Below are 22,962 nucleotides of genomic sequence, written 5' to 3'. Positions count from 1 at the left end.
TCCGAGGCTGGTGGGGAGTCCCAGGTATTTAACCTCTGTTGGGGATTGTTATCAAGGTCATTGACACCACTTGGATCGTTCAGATCGATTGATTCAGAGCTACAGTAGCTTGACGAGAGACACGTTGGATAAATGTTTTGCTTATCAGCCAAGCTAATGCGATAATGTTTCTCTTCACATCCACCACAGGCAGGGTGACGTGTGAGAATGTTTCATAGCAGCCAGCCTATCGTTCCATCTCTCTGTAGTTTTTTTTTTTTTTTTTTCCTGCTACAGCCTCAGAGATGCCACTGCCGGAGTCCTTTGGGGCTGTTTGTGTTTAGTTTGTTGTTGCGTGGTGCCTCTGATCCACTCCGCCTTCCTCTTCTCTTCGTTACTAATGCAACAGACCATATTACACTCAGCGGGACGTCTCTCGTGCAGAGAGGAATGGGGGGAGAGAATAAAAAGAGAGAGATGAGAGACGAGGAGGAGAAGGACGTGTGGATTGGAGTTGGTTATAGAAATCTTTCTTGGAGGCAGAGCTGCTGCAAAGGCTGCAGAAATCTGAGTGGTTGAATTAAACCTCAGCAAACTGAGCCAATGCAGTACATTGACTTGTTAAGAAATTCACCCCGTTCTTATTAAATTAAATCTATAGCTTGCTATAAAATGTAAAATTGTGGATGGCTAGTTGAGCAATTGATTGCTAACTTTTAATTTAAAAACTAAGCTAATTTATTAAGTAAATTTATTGTATTAAATTATTGTAAACTGTTTTTTTGACAGTAACTTGTGTTAATCTTTTATTGTCATAGACGAGACCATAATCATTTGTTACGGCAAGTTCATAAGGAGTGTATGTGGCAAGATTAAGCTAGCTAATTCAAGCTATCCAGCTAATAATCAAACATACATTATCTGATGTTTTTGGATACTTGGAGGCAGCAGAGACTGTAGCTGTAGCTGTAAACACAACACTGACAAATTGTCGTCTTGTCAGCTGATACGGGGAACCTGCTGAGCAATCTATGTACACATCCAGCAGATAAGGAGCAACTCTGCATGTATTTAGAGTGGTGTTTCTGGCCACCTTTGCTCTCCTTTTCTCTCGATTTTGGTCCCCATCAATCTCCTAAAAGAGATATATCTGCTAGCAGTAGCTACAGCTCTCTCTTTAGCTGCTAAATGCTCCACTATGTTCACCAGCTAGTTGCAAACTTTGTCTGTTGGATGTTTGGTGCTGAGCAGGTAGTGTACTGTGGGTTTTTAGAGCTTCTTCTCTAAAAACAACTGCCTGCAACGGCTGAAATTTTAGAAAATTTTTCTGGTACAGGATACAAATCCTCCACACCAGACTCTACAACTAAAAAAACAAACAAACATACAATATACTTCCACAAATAATAACAAATCAACTTCATAGTTATATAAAATGTCCTTAGCTGACCAGAATCTATCCAGTCTATTTTTAATTTCAATTCAATTCAATTTAATTTTATTTAAAGTGCAGAATCACCATGCAGCATGGTCCCAACACACTTTACAGTTAAAAAGAACAACATACAGCAATCAATTAACAATAATAACAATTAAAAGTGGAACAACCACATTAAAAACATCAATGTTAAATAGATGTTAAAACGAGATGGGCCCGACAAGTTGTAGTGAATGCACTTCACAGTTAAGAAGGACAACATACAGTAATCAATGTACAATAATAAAAAATTGAAAGTGAATCAACCACATTAAAAACATCAATGTTAAATAGATGTTAAAAGATGATTGGCCCGGCTAAGTTTAAGAGGAGGCTGTAATGTAGTGAATAAAGGAAGGTTTTCAGTCTTCAGATGGAAGGCCATTCCAGAGATATGGGGCACGGTAGGAAAATGCTCTGAAGCCAACTGATTTTTTATTAAATGTAGGAACGACCAGGAGACCAGCACTGAGAGAGCGCAGAGGGCGTGCTGGTGTATATGGAGTAATTAGCTCTGATAGGTAAGGTGGTGCAAGTCCATGCAAGGCCTTTTAAATGAGTATGAAGTATGTTAAGTAAGTTTTTTGTCTTTTCAGAGAGACATTTTAGTGTCTATAATTTTAAAGAGTCTTAAATCATACCTGTTATTCCACAGGTGGACGACAGGCTCGGCTGTGACATCATACATTCTATGAACAAGCTTATTGACCTCGATCATGTCTCCTCTATGTCTCCTGAATGCTAGAGTTGGTCATTGTAATTTTCTTAACTTCTCCTCATTAAAGGCCTTATCTGATCATATGATGTGAGAAAAGGCTTACAAATAGTTACAAATGTTAACATTGAACTGTAAGTTATCTTACTTCAGGAAGAGAACCTGAAAGGGATGCAACTAATGATTATTTTCATTATTGAACAATCTGTCCATTATTTGGTTTACAAAACACCAGAAAACCAGATCCTAGAGCACAAGGCGATCGTCAAATATCTTGCTTTGTCCAAAAAACGATTCAAAACTTAAAGATATTTAATTTACGATATGTAAGATGAGGTGAGAAAATATCAAATTTTTGGCATTTTTGCCTGAAAATGACAATCGATTAATTGATGATCAAAAAATTTCCTCTTGATTGACTGATGGATTTATCGTTACAACTGTCGTCTCAAGTCTTTTTGAACCCAGAGAAAGACTGAGGGTTAAAAAACAAAAGGAAGACCTCCTGAGATGAAATTGACAGAAGACCAAATAAGAAAGAGACAGCGCAGGAAGTGTTTGGGCAATACATGAAAGAGGAATAATAGCAATGCAGTAACAGCAGGGTCCAGGTTTCCTCAGTTTTATTTTATTTTCTGTCTGTTTATCCTCTTCTCTGGACAGACCAATTGTCTTTTCCCATCACCTCCTCAGTATTACTATTCCTCTCACCACCTCTGCCAAAGCAACCAGGCATCCATCCCTCTCTCAGTCCTCTCTGCTGTTTATTTCTCCCAATGCTCCAGTGTTTTGTATCTTGTCTCTCCTCTTACTCCCTGTCTGCGCTCTCATTTATCTATTTTTAGCCTCTTTTTTATATTCATCTCTGTTTTCTATCTCACGCCAGTCACATGTTTCATGATATTTACAATAGAAGAAATCATCTGCACTTTCAGTACCTGTCTGGCTGCACCAAATGCTTTTATTTCATTATCTGTGAGTACTCCACTTTTCTTCAATGTGCTAAATAATCCAGCTACACCAGCCTGTGTTTATATTTAATATTTTGATGATAAACATTGGCATGCAGCATCAAAACCTGTCTAAACACACTGCCAAATTAATGCACTAGAAATCTGCTGTCATCAGTAGCAGCTTCTTGCATCATTTTGTGACATAGGGACTATATTTTTGATATTGAATATTTTACTGTGACATAACACGCTGTGAAAATGTTGTGCTTGTTTGAGATGGTGTTGAACTTGGCTGCCTCCTGTGTGTCGTCGCTTGTCAAAATATGCTCGCTGGCTTCCCATCTCTCTCGCTCTTATTCAGTCCTCCTCCATCTGTCTCCCAGTTTCTGTCTCTATTACTGCTGCTTCTTTTTCTCTCTCATTCCTCATCTCCATCCTGCTCTCTTTGGCTACCTCACTCTCTGCTCTCCCATCGCCATCACTCAACCCCCTCCCCTCCCCTTCTCAGCTTGCACAAGATCCTACACAACAGAGATTAAGCGTACTGCTCTCTTGCATTATCAAACCATCCGTCCACTACCTGCACACAGCTATTATTACTGCCAGAGTAAAAAAAAAAAAGAGAGAGAAGCCTGGAGAGTGCCTATCACTTTACCGTGCATATCGCCCCCATTTCTCTGACATCTCCAGGCTTGCATACTCCTCCTGTAGTTGTAACAAGGACGGCAGGAAGCACATCAGAATGTTTAATTCTCAAACAGAGCATACCAGGGGACCTCAGACAGACTTTGCATTTGGATCAGCAGGCATCAAAGATTTCCTGCAAGAAAACTGATGCTGACGTCTGTGCAGTACGCTGGACAAAGCATGCTGATAACACTGCCAGGCTTTTCGTATGTGTCTCCACCAAGACCACTACTGTTCTGAAAACTGATGCACTATGGTGCTTCTCATGATGTCATATCTTATCCTATCATGTCTTGTTGTCTTGACATGACGTGTAATAACATGACATGACAAGTCTTGTTATGACACAACACAACACAACACGTCATAACATGACAGAATTTGTCTCGTGTCATCTTGAACTGTCTCCTCTTGTTACGTCTTGTCATGACACGACAGAAGACCACGTGATGCACCATGACAGGTCGCGCTGGGTCACATCAGAGCACATCTTGCATACAGTACCAGTCAAAACCAAACCTTTTTAACAGGCAGCTTTTTGGAAAAGCGCCTTAGTATTACCCTCACACAAAAGTGGTTTTGTCACTGATCTCAACAACTACTGTCCGATATCTAAATTTCCTTTTCTTAACAAAGATCCTAGAATCATTGGTCAATTTACAATTATGCACCTTTATTGTCAGAAAGCTTATTACAGCCACAACAGTCAGCACAATAACAGCTGCAGTTTCAGTACCTGATAGCATTGTCTCCTCCCTGGGTAAAAAAATGTTTTATGCTGCTCTCTTCATTGACCTCTCAGAAGCATTTGATACTGTTGATCATAAAGTCCTACTCCATAAACTACAGTCTATAGGTCTAGATGAAGCTATGCTTAATTGGTTTCCACTCTTACTTTACAGAGAGAGCTCACACTGTTGTTGCTGATGGCGCTCAGTCAAGCCCTCGTACCATCAGAAATGGGGTGCCACAGGGGTCTATCCTTGGTTCCTTGCTGTTTACATCATACATGCTTAACAATATTCTTCTTAATCAACACTTCAATGTCCATTTTTTTGCAGATGACACACTTTTATATGCCCCAGGCTCCACCCCAGAAAAGACCAAATACATGGTATTCTACACCTCCACCAGTGACTCTGACTATCCTGCCATTAAAACTTTAAAGGGCACTTATATCACTCTTGCTGAGTCATACAAATACTTAGGAATTTGGCTTGACAGCAGACATCACATCATTCAAGATTCATATTCAACATTTGACTCAAAAATTAAAAATTAAACTAGGCTTCCTGTATAGAATTAAAGGATGTCAATCTTCTTCAAACCATAAAACAGTTGTGCAGTCCACCTATATGTCTGTCTTTGATTATGGAGATATTCTGTATTGTGACGCTGCCCAATCAACACTTAAGCAGTTAAACTCTGTTTATCACAGTTCATTACACTTTATCACAAATGACAAATTTTGTACTCATCATTGTTCTCTGTATCACAAGGTCGGATGGTCTTTCTTACGTACAAGAAGGAATAAATATCTCATGATATTTATCTATAAAGCTTTACTGTTGAAGCCCCCAACTACCTTACATCTCCTCTCTCATTTAAATCTAGTAACTGCAGAACACGATCCAGTAACTACTTAACCTTGGATATCCCTCATCTTCGCACTAATGTTGGCAGAGCTGGTTTCAGGAACTATGTAACTCTTAAATTTAATGAACTGAAAACTGACCTCAAACTTGAGTATTTCACTCCCCTTGGAGATTTTAAAGCTTTATTATCTGATGTTTTTTTTATGATTCTTGTAACTGTTCTTATTAATTCTTTATTTATTGTGTATTTGTGTTGTTACTGTTTGCTGATTGTGTTCTTGTCTTATGAATGTTTTTTTGTTCTCAGGTCTCGCTTGGAAAAGATATCTTAATCTCAATGAGACTACCTGATTAAAAAAAGATTAAATACAAATAAAAAATAAAAAAAATGGTTGGATGATTTTCAGCTACAATTGTGAGAACATGTTCCTCTCCTGTTAAGGTGGTTTGGGAAGCCTCTGCAAACAGAATTTAAGCTTTGCTTGAGCAACATTTAGATACTTGATAAAAAATCAATAAAAGTTGTGAATGAAGGTGGAGTCGATGCTTCCACGAGTCCCAACAGGATTGTCTCACATGCTCTTTCCACTGTGAAAGATGTAGGCATCAGGCCCAAGATTCACACTATTGCACTCTCTCACCTTGTGCTGAGTGCTGTCATTCACCCAGTGTTACACTCTCAGCATGTGTTCTGCAGCAGTGGTTAATTAGTACATGTACATTAGTTTAGCTTTACAACTACACTTAGGTAACAAAGGGAGTTTTATGTCCATCTGGGGCAATGTTAAATGACACTAACGCACTGTTAATGTAATGACATGCTTATGCTAATTATTCCAGGGCTAAAGTAGCTTAAACTTGCTGGATATCAAAGACGTTGTGAGCATAGCATGATTAGCACGGGTAGCTTAGTGTTTGTATAGACCGCTGACAAACACAAACCAAGTGGAGACAAAGTCTTACATGTGACAGTCATTTACTGTATGTAGAGCCTACTTCTTTGTCCTCACCAAAAACCGACAGCATTGGTGCTTCATTCAAACATTTAAAATGACCCCTATGTTATATTGTGAGTAAATAATGTTCTGTTATGTGTATATAATGACAATTGTCTATTAGAAGCAAAGGCAGAAGTAGCATCACCTTGATATCCTGTCACAAAACCTGATTTGACCCAGGACCATGAATTGCATAGTATGGAGTACAAACAAAACATACAGTACAATCATAAGTTCTGGGATGTTAGGGTGGAGGTGTTGGATGGTGCAGTCAACAAAATGTGAGATTTTGACATAGGAGATGACGGTTTGCATCCAATTTCTGACCGACAGTCAACCTTGGTCGCTTGGAACCATTTGGGATCTTTTCCTAATTGTAATCAGGTAGTTTTAGATGCCTAAACCAAACCAAACCTCATCCATATGCTTCATCATTTAGATTGGATAACTTGTTGACTGTTAAATGCTGTGTGTGTGTGTGTGTGTGTGTGTGTGTCTGTGTGTGTATGTTTAATATGCAGGGTAGGTTGTAAAGTGTCTTTCTGTTACTGACTTACTGGTTTGGACTGGATTTCTTTGGCATAGAGAGGTCGAAGGAACTCGGATTCCCCCTCCAGTTTCAGGCCCTTCTCTGTTATTCTTAGGTTGCCCATGCCGTCCTGTGAGGAACAAAGACAAAGTCACAGTTAGTTCATATTCTCTTCTTTTCATTTAAGAGCACATATATATATATATATATTAACAATTCCTGAATTCCACACACATCCATATCTATCCATATCCATGTTTGGTGAACAAATACAAGGCGCTGATGTGCCTGTCAAATTGCTGATTCAGCCATTATAAAAACAACTCATTGTATTTGCATTTTTCTGTACGATGCCAAAAACATGATCATCATGACAATCACCTTAACAGGTTAACATATTGTATGATCCACAAACCACACTTTGAACCAGCTGATTACGAGCTCTTCCTAAATGCTAAATGTTTTTGATAAAATATTCCAGACTTGATGCTCATTTAATAGCTTTTTTCCACAGCTTTCAAAATGATCTCACAGCCTTCACTACCTATAACTTGACCTCAGTATGGATATTTGGTCAGATGACATGAGGTGGCGATTATAACTACTGTCTTCCTTTATCACATACAACCACTTGTTGTCACATATCCATTTTTTTGTTTGTTCACATTATTAAAAAAGCAGCAAAGTAAGTGAACCTTTAGTTCGGAATATTTTATTAAGGATATGTGTTCCAAAGGTCAAAAATGAACCTGCTCTGAGTGCCATTGTAATCAAATGGTTACAGCACATGCAACATAACTGTGATGTCCCTGGTTCAACTCCACCTGGGGACCCTCCTCTCCTTCTCCCCCTTGTTTCCTGTCTACTTCTCTACTGTCAACTGTTGAATAAAAGCAAATGCCCAAAAATGGTGCCAATGGTGGGGGGAAGGGGGAACACAATGTACTTGTTTGACTTGTTTGCCGATCACTTAAAATAGTTGAGACCAGTTTCCCACAATAAAATCTACTGTAAAAGCAAAGACCAGATCACTCAGACTTAAGAATGTTCTTGTAAATATCACATGTATGTTGCAGCAACAACAATAATTTATCCAGACAGAATTTTTCAATTACATAACCTCTTTTTTTTTTTTACACAGTGTGGGTTGACTGAACATGCATGCCCTTTTAGAGCAATGCCCCGTTAACAGTTATATAAATATAACAAATAAAATAACAGGAGCAGGTGGTGTCACTCATAGATCAGAATGACAGACATTAAACATGACCCAGTTAAAGTTAAAGTCACAGGAAGTCAGAGGATGATTATTGAAAACAGTGCTTTTACACGCTACTTGGAGAACTCCAATAAAAATCAGTATATTGTGTCATGTAAACACCTGATCTAGGTTGTGTTGGTAGAGAAAGGAGAGGCAGAGATGTTGAGGAATGAAGACACCAATAATCAGAAACCTGGATACTGTTGGAATCATGTAAACAGGGATATGAATAACCAGGTTTTTATCCTCCATATAAACGACATATCCAGAATTTGATCAAAACCAGGATGGGACTCAAAACCAGGAGGTTACAGAGAGGTAACTAAGACTGAAGTGAAGTTTTATTTACGTTTTCTCATTTTTTAAATCATTTCTACGACTGTTACCAACATCAAAGATGAGTCAGTGCAGCATTTGTGCAGCACTCTTCCCAGTTTCCTGGCAATATGTTGCAGAGTCATGAACATGAATTGCTGGCTGTGTCCAACACCTGCCATTTTACTTCTGACACCTGCAGTTTAACAAAAAACACCTGTTATATAACTGTGTGGCGAGATGGCTGCGTTGGGAAAAAATTAAATTTAATATCACACACGGTGTGAGAAAAGATGTTAATTTTGTTACACAATCACAGATTACCAGGTACAAACTCTAAACAATGCGCACACACACCACATTAGTCTCATAAACAGCCTCCCATGTTGCAGCTGCATCTAATCTCTTAATCTTTTTTATGGATTCATATCAGTTGATTCAAGACTTCAGCATTAGTATTACAATCTGATCCATTGGCAAACATGTCATACACCTTGCATACATAAACAGTAACCATGCTCATACTATTTTTTATTATTAAATAAATAAAAGAGTAATAATAAATAATAATTAAAGCTGCAAGCAGCGATGTTCGGGCCCTTGCGCCTCACGCGCATCGGGGGGAGAGGCAGCCGTGGAGGTCGGTTGACACACAGCAATACATTTACCAGAGGGCGACTAACATGGATATGCATTTTCATGAATGTTGGAATTTGCATGTAGGAGATAACTATCACTCCCCATGTCCACTATGTGGTGCTAGAAAACACACATTAAATGTACATTATATTGGTGCATATCAAATGTAGACCACACACTTTAAATGTCATGTAAATCAAAGGAAGTTAGTAACATAAGGCTTCACTTCCTGTTGCCAGTAGGCGGTGCTACATAAGTGGGTCATTAATGCAGTGATACATTAAGGGCCAAATCCACAACAAATGGATTGCACCTGCTAATAGCACCGTGAATTGCGCAGCATTTGCACCCATTTATGCCCCATTTGTGCTAATGATATGCCAGTGCAAATACGTCAACAAAGTTTTGCAGCTGAGTGCAATTTTCCCTTGTTTTGTGTCTGATTGAGTGAGTGGAGCTGTTTCCAAAATGGCCCATAATGAAAACTGCAGAGAGCACAAAAGCCTCAAATTACATGTCTTTAATTAGCAGAAGTGCGCGCACACACACACACACACACACACACACACACACACAGCTCTCCACAATCACAAACCAACTTTCATGTATTTTGCTTCTTTTACTTCTCCAGTTTTGCATCTATAACATGATCTACTGACATGTCAAATGTCAAAATACAGCTATTAACTCAGGTCTGAAACGTGTTAGATTAATGTCTGAATCTTACAATAATGTGGTTCAAGTGTCACTGAATGTATCCGGGATTTCGGAGAAACATCAGTACTGATGTTCTGTTTGTTGGCCACAGCTGGCTGTGTGTCACAGCTGGCTGCAGCATCACACAGCAGCTGATACGATAAGTGCATCTCCAAACTGATAAAGTAGATGTGCACATTTACGCACGTGGCACAGCAGCACTTCATTAACACCAGATCGGTCAGGATCTGGCGGTAATTAATGTTCTGTGTTCTGCTGCACATCTACACTAGATCAGCTGTCACGTACAGATTCAGGTTCATACGGTGGAATTGTTTGTAATCAAACAACAACATCTTTAATTTATGGATGAATCCTGAGCTCCATCAGCGCTGTTATTTTTATTTTTAAATCCGAGATAAGCCCCTAACCCCACTTGATCCCCCCCCCATGTCTGACTATAGATTTCACTCTTAATATCAAATCAATATGATTCAAGCCTCACAAGCTTGATTTGAAGAGAGAGAGAGAGAGAGAGAGAGAGAGAGAGAGAGAGAGAGAGGAGTGAGTGTGTGCCCAGTTAACACCAACTATGTGAAGATGCTAATAACTCCACCCTAATTGCATGTGGCTATTAGCGCTGGTCTTTGTGAACTAGACTGCAACAAGGCTTATTTGCATTGAAAGGGGCCAATTTTTGCACTGAATGTATGAACATTATCTAATTTACATACATGCAAATGGAACAGGCGCACCATGATGTTATTTGCTTGGCAGCACAGTTTGCATTCCATCCTTTGCAGGTGTTTTGTGAATTACACACTGTCTTTTTGTCTCATTTGCACATATCTGGTGCTACAGAACACCCATTGATAATATGTTGCTGTATATCATGTGCATGTTCATGTAAATTGGATGATGTTTGTCACATAAGGCTGACATCCTGTTGTCAGTAGGTGGCGCTATGACTATGACTCAATATTACATGTAGATGTGTTCAGGCCTGGACTCCAATCAAGCATGTGAAATTTGGGGCAGATTGGACAATGTAAAGTCAAGTTACAACAGCTTCCTGCTTCATGGCGAAACATGCAAATTGACCGGCACACCACGTCGAGGGCGTTCCATGAAAATTCAAAAGCTTCACAATTTAGCATCGCAAAGGTCTTTAGATGTCACTGACCAAATTTGAAGTTGCTCTGGTTTATTCTCTAGGAGGAGTTTGTTAAAGTACAACACCTGTAAATAGCAAAAACTGCACAAAAATTACACAGTAAATTCAAAATGACATGTGTTGGGCTTAGGGTAAGGCTCATCTGTTTCCCAAATTTCGTTTTAGGGGGTGCTATTGAGCCAACTTGCCACACCCAAGACCAAGACCCATATCAGATACAGAATTTCACCACTTCTGATGCATGTGATGAGTTTTCGAGCAACCCGTGTACCTAAAATATAAAATAAATCAATAATTCCTTGAAATACAATAGGACCTATTGTGTGAAGGCCCTCATAATACACTTTACACAAACACACACACACACAAAGTTGAGTTAATGAAAAGCTTGGCTAAACAGATTTGTCCTAAGTCTGGCTTTAAAGACAGCTGAGGAGCAGCAGCACTGAAGGCTCTGCACCCTTCAGCCTGGTGTGAGGCATGGCAAAGGGTCCATTGTCACGAGTGCGAGAAGGGGTGTAGATGTGATCATAGATGTATTCAGGAGCCACATGATAAAGACATTTGTACAAGAGGATAAGAACTTCAAGTGACTTGACGGGGAGACAAGTATGTATCGTTTATAATGAAAAGATTTAAATATACACTTTGTATTCAGTGTATCACTGCCGCCAATGCAAACTGATCCAAGAGCCAATAAGTGTGATATTATGCTAAGTGTGTGAGCAATATCTCAATACGATTCCAACTGTGTCCTAAATGTTAAGTTTAATACACACACATAAATAGTTTTACTCAGTAGATAGTGAATAGATACTACCAGGATGTTATTTTCTGTGCAACTTTACAAAACTTCTTAAGAAATACAGTGCTCTGCAAAAGTTTAAGGCATGTTTAAGGCATTCTTATCCATAATGCAACACCATCAGGAAGGCATTTGATCGGTCCCAAATTTATTCTGCAGCATGACAACAACCCAAAACATCCAGCTAGAGTCATAAAGAACTATTTTCAGCAACAAGAAGGCCAAAGAGTCCTGCAACAGATGGTTTGGCCCCCACAGAGCCCTGATCTCACCATCATGGAGTCAGTCTGGGATTAGCAGCTGAGACACTGAAATCCACAGAAGAAGAACTGTGGCAACTTCTCCAAGATGCAGGAACAACCGACCTGCCAAGTAACTGTGTGCAGGTGAACTGAGGAGAACTGCTCATGTTTTAAAGGCAAAGCTGCTAAAAGTAAACATTGTTTCATTTAGGTTTCTTCTGTTTACTCAACTTTGTATGAAGATGTCTTTATATTTAAAAACATCCTCACTTTACCTTTAGTGCCTGAAACTTTTGCACTAAACTGTACATCCACCTAGTTGAATTAAATGTATCTCTTGGGGTCTTTACAGTATAAACAACTTGATTATAACTTCAACAAGAAATTTGATAATCCCAAGTCAAATTTGCCTCCTTGACTAACTGAATGTAACACATATTTTGTGTAACATATTTTGTTCTTAGTCTTGTTTCTTTTTCCAGACAGGGACCCAAAGGATGAATTTAGTTTCTGTCTCTGGAAGCCAAACTCCAGCCACCAAATGCTTATGCATGCTGTATTTGGTAAATTAAGTGAGTTATTTTAAAGTGGCAGCAAGCGTAGAATATAATTTAATAAAAGTGGGTAAACAAATTAGCATAGCAGCAACCCAGAGGCGAGGAAAGTGCATTTATGACAAGCTGGTCACAAATCAGAAATGCTTCCCTTTACCTCACCAAATACTGTCAAGGTATCATCTTCCCTGCATGTTGTTTTTCTTTGCCCTTTCCCCCCTTAAAAAATCTTATAAAAACAAGAGAATGCAGTGAGTCAAAGGTATCGCAGCAGTGTTACAGATGATCCCGTTGTCTCAGTCTGTGTACCAGAACAGCAACAGACCAAAGGATATTAACCGGCGATGATAAGAAGATATTTGGTGAGAGGAGACTGGCTCAGGGGCTGCTTTGATTCAAACACTTCTAGCAAGACTGACCCTTCACTTTCCATCCAGTCATTTATATATATAATATGAGATCAGCCGCTGGATCATTTCAAAGATTATAGACGTCAGTGTGATAGAAGAGTAAGAAAGAAAGAGAGAGAGAGAGAGAAAAGCTAGCTATCGTGATCTTCTCCTGCAAAGACATTTTTTGTTTTCCCGCCGTCTTTTGATCCCTCAGGTTCTGATGAGCAAATGGAGATCAAGACCCCTTGAAATCCCAAAGTAACTGAGTTTTCAAGCCTCCTCCATGTAATCCTTCCCCCCACTGTGTAAAATATATTGAAATTCTTCCCCTGTTGTGCAGGTTGGGGGGGGGGGGGGGGAGGCAAGCCCTGGACGTGTTGTGATTGTCAATTATCCCCAGGTGGAAATCAGCAGGCCTGTCAGAGAAGGCCGGCAGACCTTATGTTAAACTCAATTTCCGACACTTTGATGACGAAAACCAACTGTAAGAAAGGAGACATTTTTTCCTACTTGGAGATTCTCAACAAAATATCCTTAAATACAGCTCCTCGTAGACAGATTTCTATCACAGATTCATGTGGTCCCTCTTCACTGAAAGGTACAGCATATCAGTTATTCCTCCCACCGGCTACTTCATATCTTAGTCTGGATAATCGCTGAGGATACATAATAGCTGGAAATTAATGTTGTGCTTCAGTGTGCATCTCTGCCTTTCCATTTCACACATTTCTTTTTCACTGTAGAGATATCACATTAAGCCACACTTCGAAATCCAATTCATATAGACACTTCAAATACAGTACTCAGTTCAATTTAATAAAGAAATGACTGACAGCAGCGCCAGTATTATAACAGAATAATAGGACTGCATTAAGTGAGACATATAAGTTTTTTTCAGTGGAGAACTGCAAGTAACTGTGAGTGCACAATAGCTGGATGAGAAAAAGAAGAAAACCTGAGAAAAGTTGTTGTTATGATTGTTAGGTACAGAAATGAAGACTCATTCTGAATAAAAATGCCCATAAAACATTAAATAAACATTTGTGCATTGAAGGTGCCCTCAGCCTTAGCTGCACTGGAAACAGAAGGAATTCTTATTATGTTTTTTTTCCATTTCTCCATCTATTCTTTTACTGAAACATAACGGGTAATTGCAAAAAGGCTGACTCTTGGAGTGACACGAGGCTGATTTCAGATGCAGTTCTAATAGTGCTAGTAGTTGACATTATGTAATGTCAGAGGTGTCACTTGTAGTGATGAACCTACAGAGAATTATCAGTGACTCTGCAGCTCCTCTCAGCTTTACAGAGCTTTATATCAAGTTGTATATCTCATTGTTTAGCTGTCCAGCTGCAACTTTACTGTTTTGGTTCACTCTCAGCGCTCTCATAGCATCGTTTTCAGCCGCAGCAGGCAGCTGTTTTCAGGGAAAAGCTCTAAAAAGTCACTGTACACTACCTGCTCAGCACCAAACAGACACAGTTAGCTGTAGACTAGCCAATGAACACAGTGGAGCATTTAGCAGCTAAAGAACCAGATATTTCCCTCAGGAGTTGGTAGAGAGTGAAAACAGAGATAAAAGAGAGTGAATATTGAACTTACATTCACCAGGTGGACAGAAACACGACTCTAAATGAATGATAATGTTGCTCCGTAACTGCTGGATGTGGAAATAAGCAACTGTTTGCTAAAAAGTTTGCCATGTCAGCTTAGAAGGTGATGATATGTATTTTGCCCCTAAATGGGCAAAAATTGGTTATTGCAGATAAATGAAGAGTGAAACAGCATTTGATATATATCACATTCTATTTGATATTCTACACCCACTAACATCTGGCTTCTGTCTTCAGTGGGAAAGGGTACAGTCGGCATTCTCTCCTGGATCAAATGACTCTGCAGTACACACACGTATTTATCAGCTCCAACTCCGATTGGCAGTGATGGAAACATGACACCCAAGTGGACACGTTAATTTTTGCCCCATTTCTGGCCGCTCTTACCATCTGCGGATGTCTTTAAACATATGGTCTCACCCATATGTTTAGGTATGGTCTCATCCATATGTTTAGGTATGGTCTCATCCATATGTTGAGGTAGTATTAGCATGCTAGGCTAACACTCAGTGGACTTCATATCCGCACTGTGATGTCTTTCAGAGCACACAAACACTGTAAACACATCTGTTACCTGTCCAGCATGGTGCTGTTAAATCAGAAACACTGCAGCTACACCTTATTTTTACACAGTCCATGTGCTACACACAGCACGGCATGGCTATGCTAATGATGCTAGCCATGATTAACTAGACAAAAAAACAGAAAAAAACCCCAGAAAGGCAAACTTGTCTACTGGCAGTGGGAAAGGAGTCAATTGCCTATTTTTAGTGGGTTTACTTGCCTTTAAAAAACCTGCATATATGCCCTAATTTTGGTATAACAAGGGTATAACTGTGTCAGCACCACAGTGACAGACAAAAGAGACTGGGCTTAACTATTTTAAGCAGCATGGAGAGAGACAAAAAGACAGACTGGGCTTAACTGGTTCAGTACAATGGAGAAAGACAAAGAGAGAGTCAGTTGGACTGTTTCAGCACCATGGAAAGAGACACAAATAGAGACTGGGTTTGAATGTTTCAGCACCACAGACAGAGCAAAGAGAAGCAGATTATTTAGTCGCTTTAAGCTGCCACGTGCAGTATAATATCAATAAAATAATACCAATAATTTCCTCTAATGTTTCTTTGTCATAATTCCAGCAAAATATGTAACATTGAGTAGAGAAAGTACACTAATCATTTTGTTTAACTTAATTCAGCTGCATGAGTCAATCATGATCTTCAGCTTACTGAAAAATAGCAATTAGACTTGACTCAAAACCCTGAGTAGAGCTGCACTGTCTGCAGTTTCTTTTCTAGTAAAATTACTTTTTTTTCTCTTTTTATTCTCTGCAGTGAGCATTGCAGCTGCAGCCGGCACAGCTAGGCGAGGCGAGCATCTATGAATAATTCAGGGCAGCTCTTACGAGGACAGACGTATCTGAACACTCAGGTGTGCCACCTTTCCTCTCCTCTCCTCTCCTCTTCTGCCCTCTACTCCTCTTTCCTCTTCTTCAACCCCTACGTTTCATCTTCACAAAATCCTCTCCCCTGTTCAGTCCCCTCTCTGATCATCCTGTTTGTCAGTTTTTGATTCTTCTTGATCCGTCTCTTTCCCCTTTCCCCCCCTTTCCTGTGAACTACTGGCCATTAAATTTGGCATAAACTGAATATTGAAGGCCGTTCATCTCCCTAAAGCCAGCCAGTGTCTGCTGCGGATATTCATGGTTCTAACTAGATCAGTCATTAGTTGTTGTTTTTTTCAGATGTAACATTACATTCAGAGGAAGTGCAGTCAAAAAACTTGGTGATCTTTCACTTGCAAAATCTATTCAAAGATGAGACTGTTTTTGTTCTCCATAATACCCTACTCTTTAAATCTAATTGGCAGAATTTATCGAGTACATTAATGCTAAACCTTTTGATTTTGGACACTCTCGGGACAAAAAGTCAGCTTTGCACACAACATATTCATAATTTGATTGGTAGATTCAAATTTTTTGAGTGAATTCATGCTCAAAAGGGCATAACCCCTTTTGATTTTAATGATCCCTTTGGCATGCATGAAAACTGATTAGGTGCCATCTATCCATCCATTTCCTAAACTGCTTCTCATTTTCAAGAGTCACACTCAGGGGGCTTCAGCCTCTCCCAGCATGCACTGGGCAAAAGGTAGAATACAGCTTGGACAAACTGCTTTTCATCCATAGCCTTTGTAGTCCAGTCAGTCTAAGTCAAAAAAGGGCCCAAGCCAGGATTATTATTGGTTCTAATACCCTCCTACATCATATATTAAAAATAAACCTTTGCAGATTTAGTGGAACATACTTTGCATAATAGTTTTCATCGAAAAAAATATTACTAAGACAAATTTGGATATGCAGAAAATTCAATGATAATAAATGGTTTTTTACCTCATTTGTTTGAATTTTTTAAAAAAAAGGTAATTTCGGCATAAGAGTACCCCCATAGTGCACATATACATTCAGAAGAGGTCATATCTGATGGCTGTATGTGAAAGAACACCCTAGAAAACCAATGTGTAGATATAAACTATATGAAAATAGCATATTCAGAAGCAGAGATACACACTTCTTTGTGTGACGCTGTGACATGAAAGCCACAAATTTCAACCCCTGAATTTACCTTGATCCACTAAGTATATAATGGTATACTTTTAATATGATATTTGGATGTCCCTAAGGATCACATAAAGCCTTGAATGATTACTATTGCAGTTTTCCCTGGGTCAAACCACAGATTGACTGGACTATTGCGTGCGGTTGTGTTTACAGCATTCACAACATGAGTCCACTTGAATGACCCATTGATGTAGTATTTGTTACTTTTTATTCTCTACTTTTTTGTTCTCTACTCTTTCCTTGTTCTTAGCATGACACTGAAATGCATTAACACAAAATCATTGACTATCTTTGAGCTGGGAGCAAGCGAGTTTTCCTAGTCAGCTGTCTAGCAACAGTGTTCTCATGACTTAAAGCACTGAAATGGCAAACAGATCAGTGTTTGTTATTTGAATTGTCAGGTGCAGTGACTTACTGCAGCCTCTAGGAGATGTCAGCTGGCCCGACTCCTTGAGTCCTTTTTTTTTTACCTTTGCTTGTCTGAAGTCTTGAGAGATTTGGACATAATTCATCGCACAAGCTCCCCCTCGCCTTCCCCCTCTCCCCCCTCCCCCCCACCTTAATCCCTCTCTTCCTCTTTCAGCCTCGCTCTCTCTCCACAGCATTTGCTGCAACAAGGACTAAATTGATCTACACTCAAGCCAGCGTTGCTTCCACTGTCACCACTCTGTTAGCTTGATAGTTATTGAGAATTTATTGTGTGTGTGTGTGTGTGTGTGTGTGTACTTGGGCTTCTTTGTGAATATGTGCCTCTTGGACTGATTGTGTGTGTGTGTGTGTGTGTGTGTGTGTGTGCTAGAGACGTGTGTGCTCTGTTTACCTGACTGTTTGTGGGTGTATGAATGTAGGAGAAAACATCTGTCTTGTAAATAACATTTTTGCCAGCAGTTCCCTCTGTTATTTTCCATATTTATTTGGCCCAGCTGTGCGCGCCACAGCAGAGAAAGAGGGGGGTCGACAGTAAGGAGGAGGAAGAAGAGCAACGACAAATAAATAAATATACAAAAGGACTGATGTAACACTACATCTTTGAATCGTCCTGTTTATATCTGTCCTTTTATCTGTATCCATCCCTATTTCTTTACCATCTGTCTCAAGTCGATATCTTCAGAGAGCTGGGAGTCGCTGCTGTCAATAATGTAGAGCTCTCGGCCTATTATTGAGTGTCTGCATCAATATGCATCAAGCCACCACCCGAGGCTAAAGCAAATATAGACGTCTTGAAGCTCTGGGGAAAATATTAGATTTCAGACTATTGCACACTGCACACCTAGTCAAAGTGCCGCATGATTAAAGGTAAAATCTATTGTTTGGGCAGTCATCTGCAAGAACAAGAAAAGCTAAACAAACTGCATGATGTGCCCATAAAGTGAGTTACATTGTCAATAGTTGCTCATGGCTTGTGGAGATCTTGTAGAAACAAACAACAAAAACAGAGCAAAAGGGAGTTACTACACACATCTATATTGTAGTGATGAAAGGAAGTTGAAAAGAAAGAAAAATCATACTTAAAATTATTTCAACATCATGCTCTGAAATAAAGACAGTGGAAATGGCAGTTTATATTATATATTCACCAACAGCTGACCACCCATGTAGATGATGTTAATGTCCCTGTGACTTTTATTTTTTATTCCCACACACTGCAAATAAATGTTTTTTGCCTTGGAGATGATAAAAATTAATCAATGATGTGTTTTTTTTTCCAGGTTTACTCGTTGAATTTAGATAATTGATCAGTGCCAGTGCAAAAAGTAGCGTTACCTTCATGTAACGAGGTGCCAATGCTGTTTTAATGTTTTTATTTTCCAGTGACTGAGTTGCTGTTCTTCAACGGTTTATATGCATGGCAGTTTCCTGGCTTTTAAGTAAAAATTTACTTCAAAAGCCACATTTGCAAAAATGTCTGGAAAGACATGTGAGAGTGGAGCTCAAAAAAGCAAAAACCAAAGAGAGAAACACCTATTAAGAAAAATCCCCAAGCTGACTGGATATTTCAAAGCTGCAAGCCCCGAGGTCAAGAACCCCAAACCCTCCAGCTGCAGTACTAGAAGCAGAGCCAGCAAGTGGAACAACATCTAGGACACCTGCTTCCGCAGGCTAGGTCTTAGGTGGTTAGCTTACTAACTAGCCCGACAACATTAGCGAATTTAGCGAACAACTGTGCAGCCTTGTAAGGTGCAATTGGATAATGATGAGGGGGTTGGAGTGGTGATTGGGTCTCCTCACAGAGTGTTTGCCTTTTTATTAACTGGAAACTTTCCCTACCCTAACCAGTGTTTCCTGAACCCTAACCATACTGTTGTTGCTGTGCACAAACATTATAGAAAATGAGATTTTAAAAAAATGTAACTGGATGTATTTGAACAAAGTCTAGACTTTCCCAGAATCGTCAAATATCAGTTTGTTGAAACTGCACCAATTTTCAAACAGGATTGTCTCATTTTTCTTCCAACAAAAACTTGTGACATTAAAATAATCTGAACGATGCTGCGTTCACAAAAGACTCTACACATCGCGGCTTCAAAGAACTGACTGACCCAGAATGATTGTGGGACACTGAAAGCTGCAAAGATACACTGGTTGAATCCTCCCAATTCAGGGCATTTCAGGCTGCATTTCTTGGCTGCATTTGATGGAGCCTTTTTAAAATATGACTTAAAATAATCTGGCCCTGAACTGGGATGTAGCAAGAGACAAAACAAAGGCTTTCATGAACTTGTTCCATTTGAGTAAGCAGTAAAACTAGTAAAATACCCCCAAAGGTGAACTGTTTCTTGTTTGGGGACTTTTACTCGCCACCACAAGATGCTGAAAGCTGTCTTCACCTGCTGGTCTGTGCCTCATCCTTCAAACCTCTTTGTTGGGGATTTCATTTGTACTTCCATGGCAGGGTGTCAGATACCATGACAATCAGAAAATGGGTATTGTAAATAATGTACCATTGCGGATTATCCAGATTTAAATTACAGCATGTATAAATCTTACCCTCCAGGCAGCTTAAACACTTTAACTCCTTCCAGCAGATGTCAGCAAATAATGACGAGTGGCTCTGAGGTAAAACTGAGCCATGTGTGTTTGCCACAGGTAAACATACGGCTACGAGGAGAAGCTGTTCCTTCATTTATTCTCTTTTTATTTCATTTATCAACGAAACCTGCGTTGGTGTTTCAGATGCAAATGAAATACATGAAAGAGTGTTCTGGCCACCTGTGAGCCCTTTGCCAAAAAGCACTCAGAGAGTAAAATGAAGCACCATCGATGAGCGGCAACAATGCGTCTCCTGCAATCCATTCCCTCTCCAACTCTGCAACACTGAGTGCTCTTTCAATCAGCCTCTGTTGGCCCTGTGTGGCTGCCAGGCGCCAACATGGCCAAACTCCAAACTAATACATTTTTCAATTGATCTGTTTGATAACAACAACAACAGAAAAAGTTTTCCCTTCTGTCCTACAGTTTGAACGGAGCGGAGGCAGCACCTGGAGCAGCAACTCCGAAAGCCTGCTTGTTTTCTCTCGTTCCACAGGTGATAGCTACAACGTCATGTAGCAACACCCTGCGATGGCTATCAGTGGAATTGGCTTTGAGATTGCTCTCCTATAGCGAACTCCCGCTCCTCTGATTGAGGCCCTCGATGCAGCACCACATCATCCATCAATGGGATGGGAGAAGAGATGGGGAGGGGGGTTAGGAGGAGAGGGTACCCGAGAATGAAAGATGAAAGAAAGGAGAGCAGGAGGTGGTATTGATAAAGTCAGGGAGCGATAAGACTGGGTAAAATAGATAGATAAACACAGAGTGCAAGATAAGGGTATAGAGAAAATGAGACTGAACGCAAGAAAGAGACGATGTGTTGAGGCGCAAATGAGGCAAAAGATGCTGACTGCGAGTGGAGTCAAGAGAGGGGGAGAGAGGAGAGGAGGGACATTCAGATGAAAACATTAGAAAGGAGGGAGGAAAAAAGTCTGAGAGACTGAATTAGAGGCTGAGAAAGAGAGAGGAAACAAGCAGTGAGAGAGCGTTCATGTCCAACCTAATGTGGAAGAATTAGAAAAGCCACCTTTTTCTCTCTGTTTTGGTATTACATCCACTTTAAGCCACCGCTTTCAAAACCCAAGCTGTTGGAGAAAGCTCTCCAAGGTATAATTAAAAAAAAAAGTCTGCCCTAACATTGCAGTATAGAGGATAAGAAAGGAGCTTTTTAAAACCACTTCAGCGTGATCGTCTTTAAAGCTTTCAAAAACACAGGCAAAGTTCAGCAATTCTAAGAAGTCTGTAGGTAGCAGACTTCTTAGAATTGCTGTTAAATAAAAGAACATTCTCTGGTGAATGCTTGTTTTATATATATATATATATATATATATATATATATATATATGATCCTGTGGGACTTCCAGATCCAGACTGACAAACTGGTGATGGCTAACCAACCTGACATGGGGTTGATCGACAAATGACAGAAGGAGGCAGTGGTGATAGACGTAGCAATCCCAAGCGACAGCAACATCAGGAGGAAGGAACACAAGAAGCTTGAAAAATATCAAGAGCTGAAAGAGGGGCTAGAAAAGATGTGGGGAGTAAAGGCAACAGTGGTGCCAGTGGTAATCGGAGCACTGGGGGCTGTGACTCACAAACTGGGAGAGTGGCTCCAGCAGAATTCAGGTACAACATCTGAGCTTGAGGAAGACACACCACCACCCTCCCATGGGAGGGTGGTGAGAGGGGGATTTTTTTTCTTTTTATATATATATATATATATATATATATATATATATATGCATATGCATGTATGCATGAAGTATTCCATGTCACATGGGAAATATTCAGCCCTCTATGCTTAGAAATTACATTTTTATTTGATTCATGATTACCATTTCAATGCCAGCGTTCAATGCCAATGTGGGATGTAGTTTGCCCATTGTGTGGAGGTTTGGGTAATGGTTTCCAAACCAGAGTCTGCCTGCCCTCATAGACCTAAATAAAATGTTTGCTTTTTGGTCAATCATAACCACAAAGCCCTAACCTTAACCATACCTTAGCCTTAGTTAAGTCAGAGACAGTTGTGTCAAGAAAGGACCATTTACAGCCAACGGTTATGAAGTTATATTTGGCGGAAAAGGCTCTGTTGTTTGAGGGAGCTCTCAAAGATTCTGAGCAGTGACGAGGATTCTGTTTAGAGAGCTAATAAACATACATGAAAATTAAATATAAAATACCACATGAGGAGGTTGGGGTGGTGGAGGGAGTAGCAGATGCTTTGGCAAACTGTATCAGCATGAGCACAATCAGCAGAGTAAACTGTGACAGTGTCAGGTTAAAAGGTCTGCAGTGTACACCTGCATGAATGCGATTGGATGTTACCACAGTTGTGGATGAGTCAGAGATTGGAAACAGCTAAGGCCAACTTCAGTACACTGCCTGAACTAACATTACGCTCCATTTACTTGCACTGTAGTTACCATGTGCAGATATTTAAGAAAGAATCAATTTTTAAATGCTCAACATTAAAAAAAGTTGTCTTTGAACGTAACACTTGAATGCTGAAAAAAGGCGTTCTTGTCTTGGAAAGACAAGAACGCCTTTTTGAGTTTCCAATACATGTGTGAATACACATGAAATCAATTTATAATGTGAATGATGTGAAACTGTACTTTTTTTTTTTTTTTTTTTTTACAAAAAAGCATGTTTATTTTTCATATGAGACACCTTCTTCTT

General features: G+C 39.7%; 1 protein-coding gene across 3 annotated transcripts in view; it reads right to left on the bottom strand.

Moving 5' to 3' along the window:
* sgcd (sarcoglycan, delta (dystrophin-associated glycoprotein)) overlaps window positions 1-22,962 on the bottom strand; it is a 326,697-nt gene that overhangs the window by 88,687 nt on the left and 215,048 nt on the right. For all 3 annotated transcript variants that reach the window (XM_042432225.1, XM_042432226.1, XM_042432227.1), the window contains one exon: window positions 6,962-7,063. In XM_042432225.1, coding sequence (XP_042288159.1) covers window positions 6,962-7,063 — 102 coding nt within the window. The remainder of the gene's footprint in view (window positions 1-6,961; window positions 7,064-22,962) is intronic.

The sequence above is a fragment of the Thunnus maccoyii genome, chromosome 13 (assembly GCF_910596095.1).
Source record: "Thunnus maccoyii chromosome 13, fThuMac1.1, whole genome shotgun sequence".
Classification (NCBI taxonomy): Eukaryota; Metazoa; Chordata; class Actinopteri; order Scombriformes; family Scombridae; genus Thunnus; species Thunnus maccoyii.
Note: the sequence above shows the minus strand (reverse complement) of the source record. Positions and strands in the feature narration are given on the sequence as shown.